At 42.5% G+C, this 21,397-nt stretch overlaps 1 protein-coding gene across 3 annotated transcripts in view; it reads left to right on the top strand.

The window, feature by feature from the left end:
- Positions 1 to 1,677: 1,677 nt before the first annotated feature.
- Positions 1,678 to 21,397, top strand: part of ST8SIA5 (ST8 alpha-N-acetyl-neuraminide alpha-2,8-sialyltransferase 5) — a 41,822-nt gene continuing 22,102 nt past the window's right edge. For 2 of the 3 annotated variants that reach the window (XM_009278428.1, XM_019471847.1), the window contains exon 1: positions 1,678 to 1,808. In XM_009278428.1, coding sequence (XP_009276703.1) covers positions 1,678 to 1,808 — 131 coding nt within the window. Of the gene's footprint in view, positions 1,809 to 16,816; positions 16,925 to 21,397 lie in introns of all 3 variants that reach the window. The other variant, XM_019471846.1, reaches the window with a different exon arrangement.

Raw genomic sequence — 21,397 nt, 5'->3', positions numbered from 1 at the left:
GCTTTGGAAGGGACTGAAGAAGGACGTGTCAGAGGCTGGATCCCTACACCTTCTCTGCAAAGTCAAGGGTGTCTGAAGGGCTGGTCTCCCCTGGGGTTCCAGCCTGCAGGAGTTCAGGGCGACCAGGTTCCTACCTTAAACACTTTTGATACTTTTGTTGCTTAAAATTAGGTAAGGCAAAGACTGCTTTAGCCCTTGATTGTCTTTCCTGAATTGCCGTAGGTCATGCTGAGGACTAGCCCTGGCAACAGGAACTGGGTTGAAAGGGTTGCACAAAGTTACCTTTGGCCCTTCTTCCCATGCAGCACCAATTACAGCTGAGACAAAGTCCAGAAACAGTCCGTTTGCTGCTTCGCACATCTGGGCTGCTGGCACACTAGAATATTTAGCATACACTGATTTAACTGCTGGAAAATTTATTCACACAAAAATCTTGCCATTCTCTTAGACAAAGGATTTTTTTTCTACATTTTGTTGTCAAAATCCTTTTCCCGTCTGCTATGGGGGCAAACCAACCTCCTAACCAGGACGTTTCATTCATGGATAAAGCTTTTATTGGAACTTACTGTAACAAGCTAAGGGTTGGGGGCAGATTTTTCTCCCAGTGAAATCAGCAACAAAACTCCCATTGATCTCCCTGTGGGCTGAGTTGAGCCTCTCCTGACAATGGGGAGATTTTTAGAGGAGTTATGATGGCCGTGGACAAGGTCTTGTTGCTTTGCCCTTTCAAAAGAGAACTGTTTCTGGTGGAGGAACAATCAGAATATTTGTCTCTTTAAATGAATGGTTCTTAGAGCCTGCACTGAGAGGCAGTCTCCCTCTCTGCGGCTGTGAGGCTACTCAGAGCCTCCAATAAATCAGCATGCAGGAACTGAGAGCTCTGTCCTTGAAGAGATGCACAGTGACCTTGCTTATGCTTACTCTGGAGGAATAACCAGGGGAAATATAGGAGCCCAAATAGTGAGTGGTCTATGACTAAAGGCACTGCATTCTGCATGCAAATGCTACGGTACCGAAGGCACGGTACGGACGGCACGCTGCTACACAAAATGCAGCTTTCCTGCTAGTCTGACCAGATTGCTGCTGTTGTTTTTTGCAGGGGACTGAATGAAATCCTCATGATTGTTACATGCTTGTTCAATAATAGCACACCCCAGTCACGTCTCCTTGCAAGCACATTTCGTTGGAATCACTGAGCAGAAGCAAAGAAGAGCTGACGACTATGTGTTTCCAACGCGGGTTGCCGGAGCCCTGTGTTTGCCATTGGCTGCAGTTTTCTGGTTTATTTGCAGCTTCCCCCATCTGGAATATGAAAATGGGATTGAAGTAGATAATTGCTAGCAGCGGGTTTTCAAGAGAGGCTTAGAGGGAACAGAATGCTTCTTGCACAGCACAGGCTGCCTGCGCTGAAAGAGCTCTGAGAGATGATTTTAGATGTTACCCACGTCTGAATCTCCTGGAAACTTTACCGTGGAAGCAAGCCATTGCACACAATCCTGGAGCTAACATCCAAAAGGGGCAAGGAAGGGGCAGCAGGGCCAAACAATGGAATACCTTGTCCTTGGATTGCTCAGAGAAAAGCCAGCGAGCGTTCCCCTCCGCTTCCCAGCAAAAAGGGCATGAAGGTGACAATGAACTGAATTTTACCCAGCAGAGCTTCAGTGGCTTTTCGTAAGGATGGGATACACTGACCCTTCGTCAAGCAGGGATTTGCTGGGAAACAGAACTTTGTTCTTCATATTCATTTGCGCCTTTGCCGTGGTCACCTTGCTGCAGCAGATCCTCTATGGGAGAAACTATCTCAAAAGGTAAGGGGGGATTTGAGGGAACAGGAAAAGTTGTCTGATGGGGCTGAATGGAGACAGAGATCCAGCCATACCATTATACCGGTTCAAACCACTTCTTGGTGGTGTGCTGACAATATTAATCTCTTGTCAATCTGGGAAGATGCATCCGGCATCTGTAATGTCTGTTAGATTATTAATAAAGGAGAATGTTAGGCAGAATATAACGATTTGTGTGTTTCTTAGATTGTGTTTTAGTCCTCAGCTGTTGTAAAAATCTAGGTCTTACTTAACTTAAGCTAGACTGACTTGTACCATCTGAGCATTTGCCCCGATCAGACCCTGCCAGATAGGCTTTTCACCCTATGTAAGTTCCAGCTGAAATAGCTTGAGAGGTTGAATTAAGGTAGCATGCTCGTTGCCTAAACTTTAATGTCTTTAGAAACAAACATGCAGATGCAATTCCTAAAATCAAAGTGGCTATATTAGTGTTCCAAATAACAGAGAGAGCACTTTATTTTTTCACTGCTGTATTCTCATGAATTACTGCTGAGACTGCTTTGTTGTAGAGCACATCAGTCCTTGATCTGAAAATGGTACTTCTCTTTTTTACAGCAAACACCAGTGGGGATCTTCAAGTGTTTAACCTTGACCCATGCAGAGTTTATTTTGCTTAAATCTAGTTTGAGGTGTTACAGCTTGTATGATTTTATAAAGGGGAATATTTCTCTTACATGCTTTGAGGTAAGCGGGTTTCAGTAGTGTAGGCAGCTGCTGTGGAATTTTTTATTGGAATTTAGCTGCATTTTGCCAGAAGAGATCAATGGTTTGGTTCTTTCCTGGTTTGCAACTCATGTGGTTGTTTGCCTTGTGCCAAGAGCAAGCAAAATGTTGACAAATCAGCAAATGTTTCTTGCTGGGGGGGAACAGCAAGCATAATATTAATACGTATAGACAGGAGTGTTGTAGTTTATCCACAGAGCAATTTGTGTGCCTTGCTTAGCAGTGAGGCCTTGGCTGGGGGACTCTGTCTGGTTTCGGGCACCTCACTTTCAGCAAGATGTGACTCAGTTGGAAGGAGCCAAAGGAAAGCAGCAAGAATAAGCAGAGGTGTAGAACACCTGTGTTTGGCTTGGAGAAAATTGAGGGGAGATATGACAACTGTCTTGACACACCCAGACTATTTCTGCCAAGAGGAAGGTAATAAACACATCCCTGTGAAGACTCACGAGGTGACAAGAAGTCATGGGCTTAAGTTGCAGCAGGAAAAACTTGGCTTTAACCGTGAAGGGAAACTTTTAAAGAATAAGGCTACCTGAGGAGGTATAAAATCTCCATCTTTGGGGGCTTCAGGAACCTGTTGGGTAGACAAGGGTAGTACCGAGCTGCCTTGGTGTTGAGAGGATGACTTTATGACCAGTTCAGGTCTCATCTTGCCTTATTTTCTCAGTTTCTCCTATTTGTGCTAGAGGCCTTGCAGCCCTACCAATACTTGCTTTTCTAACTTGAAATGACTGCAACAGGATTACAGCAATGAAAAGTAAATCCAAAGTATAGATTGAAATGAAAAATAGCAAAGTAAAGATAAAATGGTGAGAAGATGCAACTAAAACTCTTCCACTGAGTGATGTCTGTGGCCAGTCTCTGTCCTGCCTCGTGCCCAGGGAGCCTCTCCTGTCATCAGCGGGCTGCAGGGAATGCAAAAAAGGGTGATGTCCAATTCCCAGGCTTGCTAGGAGAAAGTCTGATTCTGAGCACTCTGCCATCAAAGGGGCTCAAGCAGGGAGATGTGCGTACGTTTTGACACTTTGACTAGAAAATACTGTTTATTTAATTTTTTTATTCCAGCTTGTAATGATTTGTTTCTTTTCCTTTTTTTTTTATCACATGAAAGAGTCTCAAAGAGGGTTCCCCCCGACTCAGTGCAGAGAAAAAGCACTTTGACTCCTTTCTGCTGGGAAGTGGTAGTTCCCATCTTTCATGGAAATAAAAAAGCAGGATGTGGCAGTCTCAGGCTGTCAGTTATTAATGATAGAAAGGTGATTTAGCCTACATCGTTACCATAATATTATCATGAAGGTACTTTTTCACTTTTTCTTTCCCTCTCTCACTCTCATGCCCTGTAGTATGTTATGGTGACCATTCCCGGGCAGTTTGATTGCCAGTCCGCTCCGTGCAGGGGTAGCTGTAACCTTTAATTAGTCTTTTCTTTCACAAACCTCCGGTGTTAAGTCCCCTGTTAGAAGCTGATGCCGGCTGTGAGGTTCCTTGGACACGTTACAGCTTGCACCTCCAGGGACCACGGTGGAGCTGGTGGTTTTGGAGAACATCCTTGCAGAGGGGAAGTGGGATATTTATAGCTTTGGTGCCGCTTGCCAAGCTGGAGCCTGGGGACGCTGCCTAAACCTAAAGCCATTTACTCACTAGGATTCAACATACTGCTTGTTTTATGATAGCCTTTGCTTGCATCCCAACATCTGCAACAGTAACAGGCCTCTGGGCCTCTTCCCAAGGCAGTGGGAAAAAATTCCCTAGTGTATTTAGAGAAACCTGAAAATTGCCCTAAAGTACTATTCCAGTAAATGTACAATGCTTTTAAGCCTAAATATAACACAGGGCTAGCGTTTGTCTCTGCAAGAAGATGGTGGAAATGGGTAAAGGCCAGCAAGGCAGGGGGAATCTGACCTAAAACAAGCAGCTTGGGCACAACGCAGGGGACAGCATAGACTAGAGACTGGTCCAAATAAGTGGTGTGGACAAAGGCACCCTTTTCTGGGAGAAAGATGGGAAAGTTAGCTCTATGGCTGTAAGCTGTGCCATGCCACTTGCCCTTACAAGCAGGGAATGGGCTGGTTTTATTGCCATAAAAACCCGCCTGAAGCTCTCCATGGAGGGTGCCATGGAGGCTCGTGGTCCTGCGTTTGCTCACGGCCATGCTCCCAAAGCCTGGCTGTGGGGATGGCAGGACTGCAGGTGGGAGAGCATGCTCCAGGAAATAAACTCTGCTCGGTGAAATTTGATAAGGGGCCCAGCCTCTGGTCAAGTCCTCTCTTTCCCCTTAATGAGATATTAATGAGTTCCTGGCATTGCTGGAAGAAGGGGAGAATATAGAGATTGAATTTCTAGGTATTCACACAATTTTCACCCACCATATAATGTTCTCTGCTCCTTCCCCTGTTGTTTTGTACCGTGTCACTGGAAAGCAGAATCCTGCCCACCTTTTTTTTCCCTTTTTCAGTTTTCCCCCAAGTGGGATGGATGTGGGTGCTCTCAGCAAGGCCAGTGCCTCATCCCCGTAGTAGCAGCTAAAGTCCTAACGAGAGAGTTAAACTGCAAGCTGGAAAATGACATCGGGAAACTCTGGTCTCTGTAGCTTCTGATCCTGAGTAAAAAGGATGATGAAATGAGATATAATTAAGGGACTTTAATACGGATCTCTGGGGTGATTATTTTTATTTTAGGATTAATGTGATGATTAAAAATCCACTGCATTGATCTGCTAAAGTAGGTTAAACGCTGTGGACTTCTGCTTAAATCCAGAGCTGCTGCTTGCTTTTGTATTGACTCATCTTTCCAATGTTCGGCTTTCAGCTGAATTTTCTTTTGAATCAGATGCTCAGCTGAGGGCTGGCCTTTTTTTGTGAGCTTTTGTTTGGCCAGCAGGGAATAATCCTGGATTACATCAGGAAACTGCCAGTACAGTAAAAAATGTTGAAACGGTCCCTGTCTTCATCTCCCAACCTGTAGCATGGGAGAGATCAATAGGACGGTCCTTGCCTGCTTTGGCAAGGGAAAAATATCAGAGCAATACTTTGCTATATACCAATATTCTATTGACAGGGAATTCACTAAATACTGTTCTTTTAACAGCCTGATTTCTGCACAGGGTGAGAGTCAGCTGAAGAAGGGAATCTGCTCCTTTAAAACTTTTGTTTTTTTCAGCCGAGTGAGGAGAACACATTTTCAAAGCTATTAAAGGCTTTAAACAAAGATTACCCTGGGGTCTGTCAGAGCGGGCACTACAATAACTCAGAGAATCACACAGCAGGAAACAGCAAACCTTCCCATGCAGGCAGCCTGCATTATTTGAAAGCTTTACATCTTTTAAATGAGAATAAAACATCACTCCTATGTGTGTGTACCCTATAATTAATATCAGACTTGAGGTTATACCACCATTTTGGTATTTCTGAAGCAGCTTTTATCCAACAGTTGCAAATCAATCCCCAGACATCTTTACCCCTTTCCTTACCCGCATAAGAAAGATAGCTTATGATCATTTTTTGCACAGCATGGGCAAACAAGGAATAAACTCACAGAGAATAAACCTAGACTACACCTTGAGAGATCTTTTAGTCTGTACCGTGCTATAAAACAAGATCATATCTTACTTATACCAGCGACAGCAGTAGTTGTGATGTGGGTATAGAGGCTGCATGTGGCCTGAGTTGTATTTTGTCCCAGGCTGGGCTCTTGAGGAACTACAGCCAACTCATGTCAGTTGAGAGCTCCTGCCCCATACCTGGCATGTGCTCCTCTGGCCTGTTCATAACACCCTGTGAAGATGTTAACCGTAACCTAAGACCATCTATTCCAGTGTTAAAAGTCTCTTTCCATTTAAATATTTTTCCCAAGAGACGTAAGCTGAAGGTCACCTAGTGAGTCATCTCTCAACACACAGCTCTGTGCCCCCTCCATTTCTAACCAGAGTGAAATATTATCCCAGCGAAATGACATGCGACCCGTGAGTCACCTTGCTGAATCCCTGATGGGGCTGCAGAGCAGGTCTTGGTTTCGGTCGGTTTTCTTCAGAGCAGAAGAGCACTGGAAACTTCAGGAGACAGCAAAGTCTTGAAGCTATATACACCAATATGTGTATGTATGGGATATGGCCATCACCTTAAAGTGACCAGATCTAGTCTAGCATAATAGGAGAAGCTGAGAATCCAGCCATGCTGTTCTTGCTACAGGGTATTCCCAAGTGCATTTCAAGGGGATGGGAACTGGGGAGCTGGCATCCCCATCGTGCCTAACTAACCTTGCAAAGACAAGGAGCTGAACCAGCTCCCCGACAGGTCAGAGGAGCACTGGAGCCTGTGCTGGGGGAGAGATGGCAATGGGATGGAGGGGGCAGAACAGACAGGCAGCTGGTAGATTAACTCAGCTGCCTGCAAAGTCATCCCCCGCTGGTCATCCCATTCCCTTTCTCATTGCTGCTGTTGGTTGCTTTATGTAATGCTCCTGTCTCCCCACATCAAATAAAAGGGGAGAGCTCACAAGCACGTGGCATGTGAATTAAAGCTCTGCAAAACTTTGCAAACAATCACAGCTCCATCACAGGCTGCAACAGAGACTTTTATTGTGAAAAGTGTCCCAAAGCCAAATTCTTACCTTCTGCTACTTGGAGTTGTTTTCTGACTCATAACTTTCATTTGCTTTTAAAGGAAAGCATCAAGTGGCTGAAGTTTTAGTACCAGAGCATGAAGGTATGTTATTTCCTCTCGTGAGCTCCCTGGCAGTGCTCTCTATGGCTCTGGTGTAGAAAACAGGCAGGGTTTGAATCCCTGCTCCCTCTAGACTTGCTTTATTTCTAGCATTGCTGAGTTGCACCTCTGCTGTTAAGATGGCAAAAACACTTGCTGATCTAGTCTGTGAATTGCCAGTCCTTCTCCATTTCCCAGATGACAGTAAATTAAGGTAATGGAAGTCAGTTATTTCAATATTTTACATGTGCAAATTGCATTATCCTGAGTGTGTCATTCCCCGGTGTGTTACACCACGGTCCTTCCTGAGCTCAAACCCTGGGCGATGTGAGTCACTACAGAGTGACCTACAGACGCTTGCCCCTTTCGCTGTGGCTGTGGCCACCCGGCAGTCCCTAATCCAATTCCCACAAGCCCACCCTGCACAAGAGTTGTTGGTTTGCCTAGGGTTTGAATCATGTTGGGCTGTAGGAGCTCTTCAGAAGCTTCTTGCCCTGGAGTGGTGAATTATAGGTGTCCCGTTTACCAGCCAAAAGGTGGCCATTACCCTCGCTGATTAGTACAGAGACAATTAAATCCTAATTCATGTAATACCCAGTAGCAGCTTGCTTCAGTCTCTAACTTTGTTCTGTGGGGATCTAGGCCTACTTCTGTCCATGCAAACAGCTCTTTTTGAATATTTGGCTGAATATCTAGGCTGACTCCGCTTTCTGCACTTTACACAGATCTGTTGCTTCTGTATGACAAAGTAATGGTTGAGTTTTGCCAACGCCCAGCATTCAACAGCTGTGAATCAAAGCCCTTTCATCCAAAGCGGTTTAAACCCTGTGGCATTTCTTTCAAAAACATCTCTGTTATAATCTGCCATCAACATGTTTTATGTCGTTTTGAAAAAATTAGCTGCATGCCCTCTACATGTATGGGCAGGTACAAAGTTCAGTCTTACCTATGTTTGTAGACAGCCAAATCCAGAAGCCAGTCTTCTTGTTGTGAGTGGGGCTACACCCATGTCCCCCACAACCCCAGCTGTGAGCGATCACATCCGTGACCGCTGACCTCTGTGGCCAGTGTTGCAGACCTCCTGGTAGTTGTCTTTTATTTTTGACCTCATTGGAGCTTCCTGATTGTTCTTACACTTGCTGAATTTGGTTCAGACATAATCGCTGTGTAAAGCTTTGTATTTTCTTACTTTTGCTGTGCCTCATTCTTACCCTTGATTGCTTTTTAATTTCATTTCTCATTTTTTAATTCAAGTGTATTCATTGCTCAGCAGTCCATGCCTCCCTCAGGCAAACTGCGGACTTAACCTCTCATTTCTTTGAGGCATCCTTGGCCTCCCATTGCTTGCATCCATTTTGCTTTTTCATCAGCCCCACAGATAGTCACTGTCCTTCCATGTCCTCTTTATTTAGTTAGTTTTACGCTTTAGTTCTCATGATGAAAACCTTAAAAGCAATCTCTGTCACTGATGGTTTCATCTCACTTTCCATAAGAACAAATACAACCAAGGCTAGGCTTTTCACAGTCCCAGCTGAAAATCTTGGGCAGTCAACAGTTTGGAGGGCTTGCACAAATGGTAGGAGGAGATTGCGCCCTCCACTTCTATGCGTGGAGAGAGGGAATATTGCCTACTCCCGTGGCTGATACTGCGTACAGAGACATTGACTCTAAATGGCATTTTGCTCATTGTCTTCAGCATGAGTCCTCGGTGCAATTGGGACTCTGTGTGTATGATTACACAGAAGAATATAGTGCAGTGTAGGGACACTTGACCTGGTGCTAAATATATTAGTTTTGGAAACATGAGATGCAAAGCAATTAGCTCACTCAGATCTCTAATGCTATGATGAGATTGCTTGTGGTACCCATGCTGCGTCAAGTATCTTTGCACTGAGCTACTGTCTCAAATGTCAGAATTTGCTGGTATCTTAAAATACTTGGGATTTCCTGTGAGCCTCTGTGCTTGGGGCTTGATTGGCCTTTTTTCTTGAAAAGTTCACAACCTGCCTCAATGTCAATTCATTCTGTTGTGGGCCTTGTGCTGCGCCTAATTATTACAAATAATAATATTTTAATTATGAATAATTATTACAAATAGAATTGATACAGATTATCTATTACTCCTTGGATGTTTATCTTCCAGCCACAGATGAGAAAAGGAAAGATTGTATTGTTTTGAAAGGCATCCTTTGATGACCTTGATGTCCTAGTCAACACTTTGTCCCGTTTAAGCAGACTAGTTGAATGTTGGTGTTGAGTCTATTTTATCTTTCTTGGGAAGTGATTTTAGATCAGGTTTTTTAGACGTTGCATGTGAATATCTGATACAAGGTTTAACCCAAATGTGAAATGTGCTACATGAAACAAAACCTTTTTTCTGTATAATAGTGGTTATAATCCAGAAGCTTCCCACCCATGTTTCCAATTTTGCTCTTTGTGCTAGTCAAAATATACTCCTCCACCACTTTATTACTACCATTTCCCTTTAATGTGTAGAGCCAAGCTTGTCCCTGCTATAATACTGTATGGCCAAGCGTGTGGTGTAACCAGACGTGCCCATTTCCCACATCCTCCATCCATATTTTGCTTTTCCTGGGACCCATATTATTTCATTTCTTCCTTTTGTTGTGAATATACCATTCCTGCTCTCCCACATACTTTCATACATTTTCAAAGCCTTTTCTAAGGGTTTTCTCCCAATAAGATAGCAAGCAATCAGCTCAGCAGTTACCCACTGTCAGTCAACTTGCAAAGCCATAGGTCATTAGGGCAAAGATTGGTCTCTTAATGCAATGAGCAGAAGTAGGTATGTGTATGTATCCAGACTAAAACTTGCATTTTGCTAATTTTACTGGAGAAATAAGTATTTTTCTAAACTGGACTGGTCAGATTCAGCTCTGCTTCCACTGAATGCAAACCTGAGTTTTATTATGGACTCACATAAGAAGGAGAGCATCCTGCTCAAGTACACGACTTGGCCCCAGAAATGTTTTATTTCTTTGTGCTGTACCTGGTAGGGTTATGCCCATGGACTCTCCACTGAAAGAGGCCGATGCACGTGTGGTATTTTTCTGGCATTATAGCACAGGTGAATTGGACCTGGACTGCTACAGGCAGATTTACGTTTCTTTCTTTCATCTGTGCTGTGTCTTTCTAGATTGCTGTGCCTTGAATATTTATTTCAAAATGGATTGGAGTGTTTGAGGTGATATTAAATTATTCAAGTAAGCATTTGCCTTTCTCTTGTCATCTAACTTCATTGTCTTCAGGGACTGAGTCTGTCCCTTTTGTCAGGAAAGGGGAGTTTGTGGACACAGAAGCTAGTCTGTCTTGACTCTGCTGGGTTGGGTTTGATCTCAGCATCTCATTGTTACCTAGGGGATGCTTTACCCCTTTCAAGCCCCTCTGATGTCTTTTCAAGTGCAGTGTAAATAAACTTGCTGTTTCTGGCCTGCATGAAAAAAACCTGGATCCTTGTTTTTTCTCCAAAACTCCTCTTATTGTTATCTCTGTGGGCTCCTATGCTTGTCTTCATTTGTGCAGCAGTCTGTCACATGGGAGACTTCCTGATATTCCCCTTTCTTACCCAACTGCCTCTTACTCTCTGATCCAGTTTAGTGAGTGCTTTCAATCACTCTCATCTGCAGGTCATTCATGCATACCACTGTTTTTGTTTTATTTTCCATACACCCTGTGGACACAGTGAGTCATATTTGCCTTATTTTGCAGAAAGAAGGAACTTCAGCAAGATTAACCATCTGACTTCCCTATACCTCTGTGGTATCCCTGTTAGTAGGCTAGGGGCATCACTTTCCATTTTCAAAGAGAGTAGCGTGATCATTTAACACTGAAGTCTTAGTTCCTCCTCTCAAGGGCACAAGAATTATGAAACAGGGAAACTGAGGTACAGTGAAAGTAAGTGATTTTCCACTGACTTTGGGAAGCCTATACATAGCCTGGACTGTCTGTTTGTCAGGGCAGGGACTGTATATGGCTTCTGTGTTTGGGTAGTTTGTAACAGTGTAGTGCAGCACCATGACCAGGCCTGTAGAAATATGATTATAAAATTTTTAATGATGTATACAGAATTAATGTATATACTATTAGCTTATAACTTAAACAGGAGCCGGAGTCACAAAAGCTGGGCTTGCTGTCACCTCCTAATGGCCTCTTTGCTAGGGAGAATGCATATAGAGAAGGAATATGAGAACTGCTAGAAAGAAAGAGCAGGAAAAGTGAAGACAAATAAGAGAGGGTCCTCAGAAAGAAAATGAAGTAATTTGCCTTGCTCTTGGGGACATTTGTATCTTCCTTTCGTGCCTTCAAAGAAGGAGTCTACAGACTCCTCTGCTTCCCCTTGCTTGACCATCTGTGGTAGGTCAGCAAGCTGAGTCAGATTTTGGCTTAGCTTCACCGATATAAAATGACATTGGTTTCTGTCTGGTTTTGCTTGCTTTTGGGTTTAGTCTGCCTCTGGTAGATGCAGGATGGGGGCAGTGGTAGCTGTCACCTTGAAAGATGAGTGGAAATAGCCTGCTGGCTGCGATTAAATGAGATGAGCTGGTGTTTTTTGGGGAATGGGTTGGCACTGGAGTGGCAGGTGCTCTTCCATGCCCTCTGCTCGCACCACCTGCATGATGTCCCTGTTGCCACTCAGTCCTTGTTACCCGTAGGTGCTGATCACTCTGTTACTCAGCTACTTGCAGCAAACTGCTCTTATGCCTTGAAAGCATGTAGATCTCTCCTGAAAAAATTCTGCTGCATACATGGTCATGGCCTGCTCTCTGGTTAGAGCCCAGACAGGACCGCCAGCTGTGTTTAAAGTCTTTTGGGTCTTCTCCATTTATTAGCAGTAGAATAGCTCCCTTTTAAAAGCCTTGCCTTCTTGTCTGAGCTGAATTTTCACCTTGCCTTCGCACTTTAGAAAGGTAATGAGACACCCCTGAGGTGGGATCTCAGTGTGACGGCAGCACAGATACGAAGCTTCTTGCTGGAATCTATCCACTTGTTCATTCTCGCCTTATCGTTCAAAAACCTCATAATTGTTTGGCATCCTCTGCTATTAAAACTTCTGCTTGTGCAGGAGTTGTTTCTTGTTTGGATTGCGGCAACAGGCTTTTTGCTTTGCTTCCTGCTGCTTCTTGACAGCCGGTCTTGACAAACCCTTCAGAATTGCTGCTGCTTTGTTAATTTTCTGTTTTTTTCACCCCCTCCTGCTATTCTTACATTACACCGGTGTTTATTTGACCACATACTGATTCAACATTTACAGTTACCAATTAGGATCAAAATATGCTTTGGCACTTACCTGAAGCTCAAGGTCTTTATTGCTGAGACATCCAACTTAATGGAGTTTTTCTAACGCAAGGCACAACATTGCTCATACTCTTATTTGTTAGGGGTAAGTCCCGTGATTAATGACGTCCATAAACCTTGATGAGAAATTTGCTCACAGTGAATGGGCAAAACATAGCATCTCTGCACTAAGAGTGTTTCTGGTTATTACATCTTTTATAAAGTCTTCCCTTGTCATCATCAGCACCACACACTGGGGAAACGTACTAATTTTAGAAGGAAATAACATTAGGGCAAATTGAGCAAATGGTGGACTTCCACCATTGGTAATCATGGATAATGATCCCAGGCCTAAAATTAGCTTTTCTTTTTCTTTAAACCCTTTGACATGAACTGTCTAAATTACATAGGAGACCTCTATGTCTAAGTAATTTCCTCTGCTTTCCTTCCCTTCTTTTAATCTTTCCTTACCCTCTTTGTTCTGCTGCTTTTCCTCTTCCTTTTCTGTGTTCCCATCCTGCAGGTGCTTTTCTATTGCAATTCTGATTCACAGAAGCTTAATTTACCTCTTCTTTGTTTACCTGTTAAAATGTAGTTAGTGCTGAGAGGGAACGTGTTAGAATTTGACTACCTTAATATGCCAAAGAAATGTACTGATGGAGCTGTTCATGTCTCTGTTCTATTTTCTCAGGCTGTTTGCAAATTTGGCCAGACAGCTTGTGTGAACACTTACGACTCACAACTGAGAGGATTAGAAAATTTTGTATTTTTAAAATTGAAATCTCCCAACTCAAGGTTGATTGCAATCAACGGTAGAACTCTCAGTAATCTTGTTAGGAACAGAATTAATTCAGGTCAGTGTTTTTAAATGTCTCGTCCTTGATTTCTACTCAGTCCTAATGCTACAAACCATTATTCATGGGAGTTGTTCTTACTAGGAGGAGGAGGTTTATTGTACCATCACTCCAGAAAATGCAGTGCAGCAGCTTGGTCTCAGTCTTGCAGATTCACAGTGAGACACACAGTCCTACGAGTTGTGTAATGTTTCTTCAGTGGTGCGTTTTGTGTATATCTAAGTCTATGTGTTGTTAACCTCTTGAGTACCTGTTCGTTGGAAGAAGAGCGCTGTGTGGTCCCCTTTTCCTGTCTGGTTCAGGGTCGGGCACTTAGCTTGCTCCTGACCCTAAGCTCAGCTCACAACTTTGTACTTCGTCCTTACCATGTAGAAGTGTCATACCCAGACCCTTGCCTGCCCTTGTTAGATATTTTTGTACCTCAATTAGATCCCCCTTTCTGCCATTTCAAAGCTAAGTATTTTAAGCTGTTCATCATAAGACATATCTACCATTCCTCAGTGTTAGTCTTCCTGATCTCCTCTTGGATCTTACCCAAAATGTGCATGTCCTCCTTTAAACTTGGTGCCTCAGCTGCAGGACACGCTGTTCCCCAAAAAAGGCTTGATGAGAGGAAGGCATTAAGAAGTGGTTTTATAATTTCTTTTGCTTTATGGACAGATTCCCCCCCTCCGCCTTTGAGCGTTTACTTAGCTTTCCCTCCAGCTGTTACATGTGGAGTGAAGATGTACAAAGGGAAAGGACTTTACTGACTGTTTTAATTCTTCATTTCATCTGCCTGAATATTAGCTATGCTTTAGGAGAGTTTACCTCTGAAGGACACACCAACACCAGCTGTTTATCTAGATTAATGCTCTCTATTTCAGTTTGCAAGTAAATATCTAAGCCCAAAATATCTGATTTAAATCCAATTAAAAAGTACAATTCCAACTTGGTTTTCGCACACTTCTACTCTCTCTCCTCATGTGTCATTCAGTGCTGCCCTTAGCAATTAAAACATATTTTAAAGGTCATATATTTAGATGCAGTTTAGAAAGACATACACATTCAAAAGAAACATGTTTCCATACCAGTTACAGTGTGGCAAAAAAAATGTGTTAGACTGTGGTACATGGGAGAGAATCACAAGTGTTTATTTCAACAAGCCTAAAAGTGAAGGTGTCTTAGTAAAAGTGAGAATTTTCTCATATTTTCTTCACACCAATATTCTACTCGGAAGTCGTACCTTGGGCAGCCTCAGCTGATTGAAAACTGTCAGAGCAGCATAGAAGGTATGGGACTCCCTGACAAGCCATAGCACTGCATTACCCTATAGCCATGATAGCATAACCTATACACCCTTTGATGTGATTCTCCAAATTGATCATCAAAGTAGCTCTCTCCAAGCTGAATGTAAGATGTAAGTGTGCGATATCACCTCATTTTGCTTATGGCAATCAGGATGGTGTCTTCCACTTGTTCTGATTTTTTGGAAAACAGGAGAATCGCATCGATGTATTTAATTAAGAAGTAATCAGAACGGGTCTCCTATGAGCAAAAATTTGGCTTCTATATTTGAAATGTTCCCATTTTTATACTTAAAAAGTTTTTCTTTGAAAAAGCAAAATTTGTCCACTGGAGAACATGCAAGAAATGAAAATGCATTTGAGAGATTTAGAGGAAGCTTTTTCAATATTTTCATAGTGCTTTTCTCCCACCTTTTGTGGTGGGAAGCAGCTTGGGAGGGGAGGGGGCAGTTTAGGAGGCTAGCTCTTTCCTCAGTTCAGAGTGTTGAAATGGCTCCCTACCTTCTTCAGAATTCCTTCTCCCTCAAAATGCCTTTACCAAAAAGTCTGTTTTCAATTAAAAAAACCCCAGCAAACAGAAAGATTAAAAGGCGCAAGACATACAAGAATAGGCTTCTTAAATTCTTTCAAAATATCTTGGGTTTAGGTCAGAAAAAACGTTTGTGGTGACATGCACTGCACTTCGCTCGGGTGGTGGGATCCTTCTGTCATGCGTGCCCACACTACAAGCAACTCCGGGCTCCCTGTACTGCTGATGGGGGAAGAGTTTGGGGGATGGATCAGTTCACCCTAGGGTGAAGGCCAGCCTTTGATCAGGTGAATCGTTCCCTAAACTAGCTGTACTAAGCCAATCTCTATTGATTTTTAAGAACGAAGACAATTAGCTCATGTGGAAATGTCTGCACTGCAGATACTTGAAGTGAGTTAGACAAGGTTGTCTTAAAACAACTATGACAACAAGAAGTTATGTGCACACATTTCCACAATGCAGAACAAATAAACTCCTACTATAGGTCTTTGGAGCTGTTTAGAGCTACTCCCCTTCTCTGCTGCAGGAAGCAAAGAGGCCTTATTTTAACGCCCCGTGTTGTTCCTTCTTAATTTCCTATGCTTATTACTGCTGCCAATTAGACTAGAGGATGGATGTGGTCTGAGAGATTCTCCAGTCCTTGTAATAAGTCTGTTGACCAAGAAAACTAGCGGGGTCCTGGATGCCCTTTCTTTCGGGCAGAGCAGGCTGGCAGATTGCTTCCTGGCTGTCCCCGCACAGCCCAGGCGGGAAGTTAACTTTCAGTATTGGCAGCACCAAATGTTCACAACTCAGCTGCCAGGTTCTGAAATCATGAAATTGGGTTAAAATGGAGAAGATTAAAAATAACAATCTGCGAGATTCTTTTTCGTTGACTTCTGAGCTAAGGGAAGGATCTGACTTGTGTTGTGAAATGTTTCTTCAGACCCAGCTTTTTTAAATACATGTGAGATTTCTACCGAGCTATAGGTGGAGTTTCCAGAAGACTGCAGGCATCATGGGTCTTGGAATGAATTTGTGAAAGTTTGGAAAACAGGGAGTTGTGATGATTGTGATATGCTTTGGCTTAAAAAATGTCGTCTTCTCAAACAGGGAAAAGAAGCAATATAGTGTGACTTCTCTAAGTTATGAAATGACAAATCCTTTGCTAGCATGGCCAACAAATCAGACGAAGGACCCAATGCCCACCACATTTAACAACTACTGTAGATGTAAAATTGAAGTTTGGAGGGTTTACTTCTTCGGCCCTGCAGTTTTCCACATGAGTCTCCAGCTTTTTGCACTTGCGTCTCTGGGAATGAAATTTCCACCTTGCTCCACACATATGTATGTTGTTTGTGGCCTTCCAATTTGTTTGGGGAGTCTGGTGTTGTTTTCAGCCAAGGACTTGAAGAGTCATGGGAAGTGAAAATTAATTGTTTCCACTAGTAAGATGATGTCTTGTGGTTCTTCGTATCTTTTTATTGTTTTTGATGAATGTGTCATAGTCACATTTCTGTGTTAAGAAAAAGGACATGAGAACTCATGCTGATAGACTTAACCTAATACATGATATCAAATATCAACTGCCTCGTTTTCTTGCTAGAGGGCTGCAGTTTAGCTGGCAGAATGGAGAGGAATTGGCAAATTGGACCGGCACCTTTAATTTCACGGATGGCGGAGCAGTGAAGAGTGGCAGTGACACAGGCATCAGGTACCAACACCCGAGGGAATGACTACAGAGATCTCTCTCTCTTTGTATGAACCACAAATGTGAGCACAGGCTGTATGAAAAATGAGATTTGCAGTTTGCTTTGGCTGCTCGGTACTGCTCCCCATGGCACAGAAGATGCCAGGGATGCCCAAGTGCTGTGCTGTTTTACCCCTTCAAGGCCTTGGGGCCATTTTGGAATATGCCATAAGCATCCATGCAGTACACAGGAGGATGACTTCTGTGTCCTGGCCTCTCCTGTTTCCATTCCCCCACCAATGCTATCTGTCAATATGTGGCAGTGCGGGAGAGTGGGACTTGGGTGGGCAATGTCCCAACATGACAGTATTGATGCATGCAAAGCACACTGGAGAATCTGGCCCAAGGCTTTCTTTATAATAGAATATGTATTCTAAGAAAACACAGTTTAATTTGAAATCTTTCCAGGGCCTAGTCGGGGAAAAGTATTTCCCTCATTTACACTATTTTGAAAATGTAAGAAGCACTGATGTGCCACTGCACATTTTGTACTTATTAATTTGTAGTAGGATCCTTTTGACTGACATGTATCTGAAGGGTCATGACGAGCCATGTGCGTAGTCAGGAAACTGGCTGCAGTCGTGCCTAAAGAGCTCCGTGGCTATTGCAGGCCATCTGCATAAATCCGGGTACAGGCATAGGGCGAATATGTGGGTTATCTTCCTGGAACCTCAGCTGCAGTGGTTAAAAATCCTGAGTCATGTGTAGTATCAAGTTCAATAAGTAGCAGGGTAATCTTAGGAAGACTGTAGGTTAAATTAAAACGATTAAAAGAAGCTTACATTTAATAGCTACGTATAAATAAAACTCTCTTCGGATAAATTACATATTTTGTTTAAACTATCATCACAGTATATTTTGGTAACCATGCGCCCCTACAGCTGTGGAGCTGATAGCATTTCAAAGGCAAGCGGAAGTACAGAGTCTGACCTGCCAAAAATCATCCAGTCTCACTGAACCACAGCAATGCTGCAATTACCGTTATGGCTCTTCACTGTAAGGTGATCCTGTATGAGTGCTACCCGCCGCTCGGCTGGTTTAACTGGTCAAGGTTCTTTATAAAAAGAACCAGCTTAAGCTGCAGTTTTTCGCTCAGAGCAAGGGAAAAATGGTTCATTCTATGTGTGCATGTGTGTATGTATGTATGTGTGTCTGTGTGTCTGTCTGTCTGTCTGTCTGTCTGTCTGTCTGTCTGTCTGTCTGTCTGTCTGTCTGTCTGTCTGTCTGTCTGTCTGTCTGTCTGTCTGTCTGTCTGTCTGTCTGTCTGTCTGTCTGTCTGTCTGTCTGTCTATCTCTACTTTTGTTGCCTTTTTTGTGTATGCATCTATAGTCTGTATATGCAAAGTCTTCAGTTTAGGCACTTGGCATATAAAAGAACTGAACGTGGCACAAAGACAGATATCTTCTTGAAGACATGAGGGAATTAATAAATATAGATTTCCCCCTCTAGGCACCCTTGACAGAGACAATTGAACCATCATTGATTGCAGGATGGGGAACCAAAACCCTTGACTGCAAAATACATACTAGTTGTGAAGCACTGAACAACAGTACTATTCTCAATCTGTTTAGCCCCTTCAAAGATAACGAGGTTCAGGATGATGCAAGTGTTTTTTATACAAACAGGCTCAAACTGCACAAGTTAGGTATAAATTTCAAAGGTTGTAATATCAATAAAAGATGCAAATTTCAAAGTCCGTGTCATGTTAATGAATGTGGAGCTGAAAGATGAGGATTTTGAGTTAGGGATAAGTCTAGCTGCAACATATATTGCACATAAGTGTGTTATGGACATTATTTATCCATTTGTCTAGTGTCTGAAAGCTGAGAATACAGCAAAATAAAAAAGAACTGTATAAATGTGGAGGTGAGACTGGAGGTGAGACTGTGTGGTGAATAACTGCAGACCTATGTCATAAATTGTTCACTGTTTACCTTTGATCACCTTTCTTACTGTGTTATCATTAGACATTATCACCTCCTCGTGAAAGGTTTGGTGTTTAAAGATATTAATTGAAATAAATATTAATAGGCTTTTCATTAGCTTATATCATTTATATATCTATGTGTATATAGATACATGTTTATTCATACATATGTGGTATCAACCCATGTATATTCTATAACTACTCTTTATCTTTTAATCATGTAACTTAATACATGGTGTAAAGACGTTGACAACTCATTCTGTAGGAGTGATTTATTAGATGAAAATGAAGGACTTCCAAAGCAAAGGCACACTGAGAGACTAAGTGCATTAGAATTGCAAGACAGCCAGGCTTCACGAGAGTAGTGGCCATATCAAAACCAATGAACAGTGAAGATTAAACATTGCATGGAAAGGATCAGGTAGGACAGAAACGAAGAATGTCCTGTTACCTGATTTCAGTAGAAACTGATTGAGACCTTAACTAACGTATGAAGTTAAAGCGTGGCTTGCAATTGGAATGTTTTTTACTGTCCAGGGGAGTTCATTACACAGTTTCGGAAAATGAGCCCTACTCTGATTGCAGACAGCTCCGCTGTGCTGGTGTAACCAAGCTAACCAAGGCTTTTCATCCCAGTGCGTAAGACACTTCAGATTGCGTAGAACCAGTCCATGGAGATAAAAGCTAATATCATGAGCTCGGCTCAGTATGTGGTACAACTGAGAGTGTGGATCATGTTTGTGGCATCTGATATTGCTGTAGGTAGATGTCTGACAGAGATCTCTATTTGCTGGGGCTTTTTGGGTGCCAAAAGCTTCATTTCGATGCATATTGCATTGCTGCAGGTCTTCTAGGTAGCAAAGAAGTTGTGAATACTTGCAAGGAGCAAAAGTGAAACACTCAACAACTCCCCAAAGCCAGAGGGATGTGTACTTTCAACTGAAGGAGGATTAGATGGGCTGCAGGCTCTTTGAAAGCCTCACTCAGATGCAATGTCAACCAATTGTCAAATACTGGCTTATTTTTGGTTCTTACGTATCAGCCATTGCTCAGATTTCTACCTTCTGCTTTTTGTCTTGTGCTAAGTATTCTAAATCTTACAACAACCTTGTGGGGAATTGGTAAAGGGTTCTATCTGATGCTGGTTATGAGAAGTAATATATGAGACGACTTCCTGGAGCCCTGTTTCCTCTGTTCTCCTTTTAATATGTTTTGCAACTTACTGGGGTTGTGAGTCTTCATGCTTAAAGCATTTTTCATTGCCAAGAAGCTGCCTTAATGACGTGATGATCTATCTGCCATATTAGCTGGATTATGGTGTTCTCTGCCACCTTCAGTCCATCTGAGCTGAAAATAAGGTTCAATGTAGGACTTAGGTGGTGAGACCACAGAAGCCTTTGATGGGCGAGAGGAGACGTGAGCTTTATACTTTTGGGCCTGTCAATTTTTACACTGAATTCTCCAGTATGACAAATCTGGAGCTTTGTCCCCAGTGGCTACAAAATAGAAAGTATAATCAATTGGATTCCTCAAATACACATTTTACAAGAATGAATGTAAGGGCTTGAGACATCAGAGGTCATTGGCCAGGACAGCAGCTGAGGATGTTCCTTAAGTCATAGTGCTGAACTTCTCATACAAAGATACTAAAATCTTGAGAAGACAAGGAAAAAAAAAAAAAAAAAAAAAAAAAAAAAAAAAAAAAAAAAAAAAAAAAAAAAAAAAAAAAAAAAAAAAAAAAAAAAAAAAAAAAAAAAAAAAAAAAAAAAAAAAAAAAAAAAAAAGCCATTACTTGCAATGATTGATAAACTAAAATGTGTTTTTGGAGATGTTATCGATGTGTAAGTGTTGTCATGTGTTTTGTTATGCCTCCGAGGTGGTCATATGGTTAACAACATCAGCAGCTTATTTCAATCAGAGTGATGGGAATGGGCTTGATTAAAACAGCCAAACAGCAGTTTACTAAAAATTGGAAGAGTTCTGAAATGACATGAGTAAAATAGGACTCCCTGCAGCATACCCCACTGCTGCTTGTCAGGAGCGAGTGTTGTTTTGATACAGTGACTGTGAAAGAAAAGAAACACCAAAGTGTCCCTGAAACTAGAATTCAATATACTCTCCAATAAATCATTCTGGGGGTGACACGTTGTACAGTGGGAAAACTTCTAAACGAAGGTGCGTGGCAGTCTGTGTGAGAGAAGACCCAGGAAGCACAGGGGGTAGTGGTGTTGATTCAGAAGTACGGTCTGCAAGGCGGGCTTATCCCAGGTGGGTGAACGAACTGCAGGAGGTAGCCTGGACTTTGCTGTGTCATTTAAGGCTCTTTCTGCTGTAGCTCCTGCTGTTACACCCACAGCTGTTGCAGTAGAGCTGTATTGGGTAGCATATTAGACTGAAATTTTGGAGAGACTTGGCTCCCAAATAAATGGACAGGTGAGAAGGGAACAACGTGGCATTGGCTGGAGTGGATGTTTGGTCAATTCACACTGCTGATGTGGCACTGGACAGC

Source organism: Aptenodytes forsteri, unplaced genomic scaffold, assembly GCF_000699145.1.
Source record: "Aptenodytes forsteri isolate BGI_AS27 unplaced genomic scaffold, ASM69914v1 Scaffold178, whole genome shotgun sequence".
Classification (NCBI taxonomy): Eukaryota; Metazoa; Chordata; class Aves; order Sphenisciformes; family Spheniscidae; genus Aptenodytes; species Aptenodytes forsteri.
This window is presented reverse-complemented; position numbering and strand designations above follow the sequence as displayed.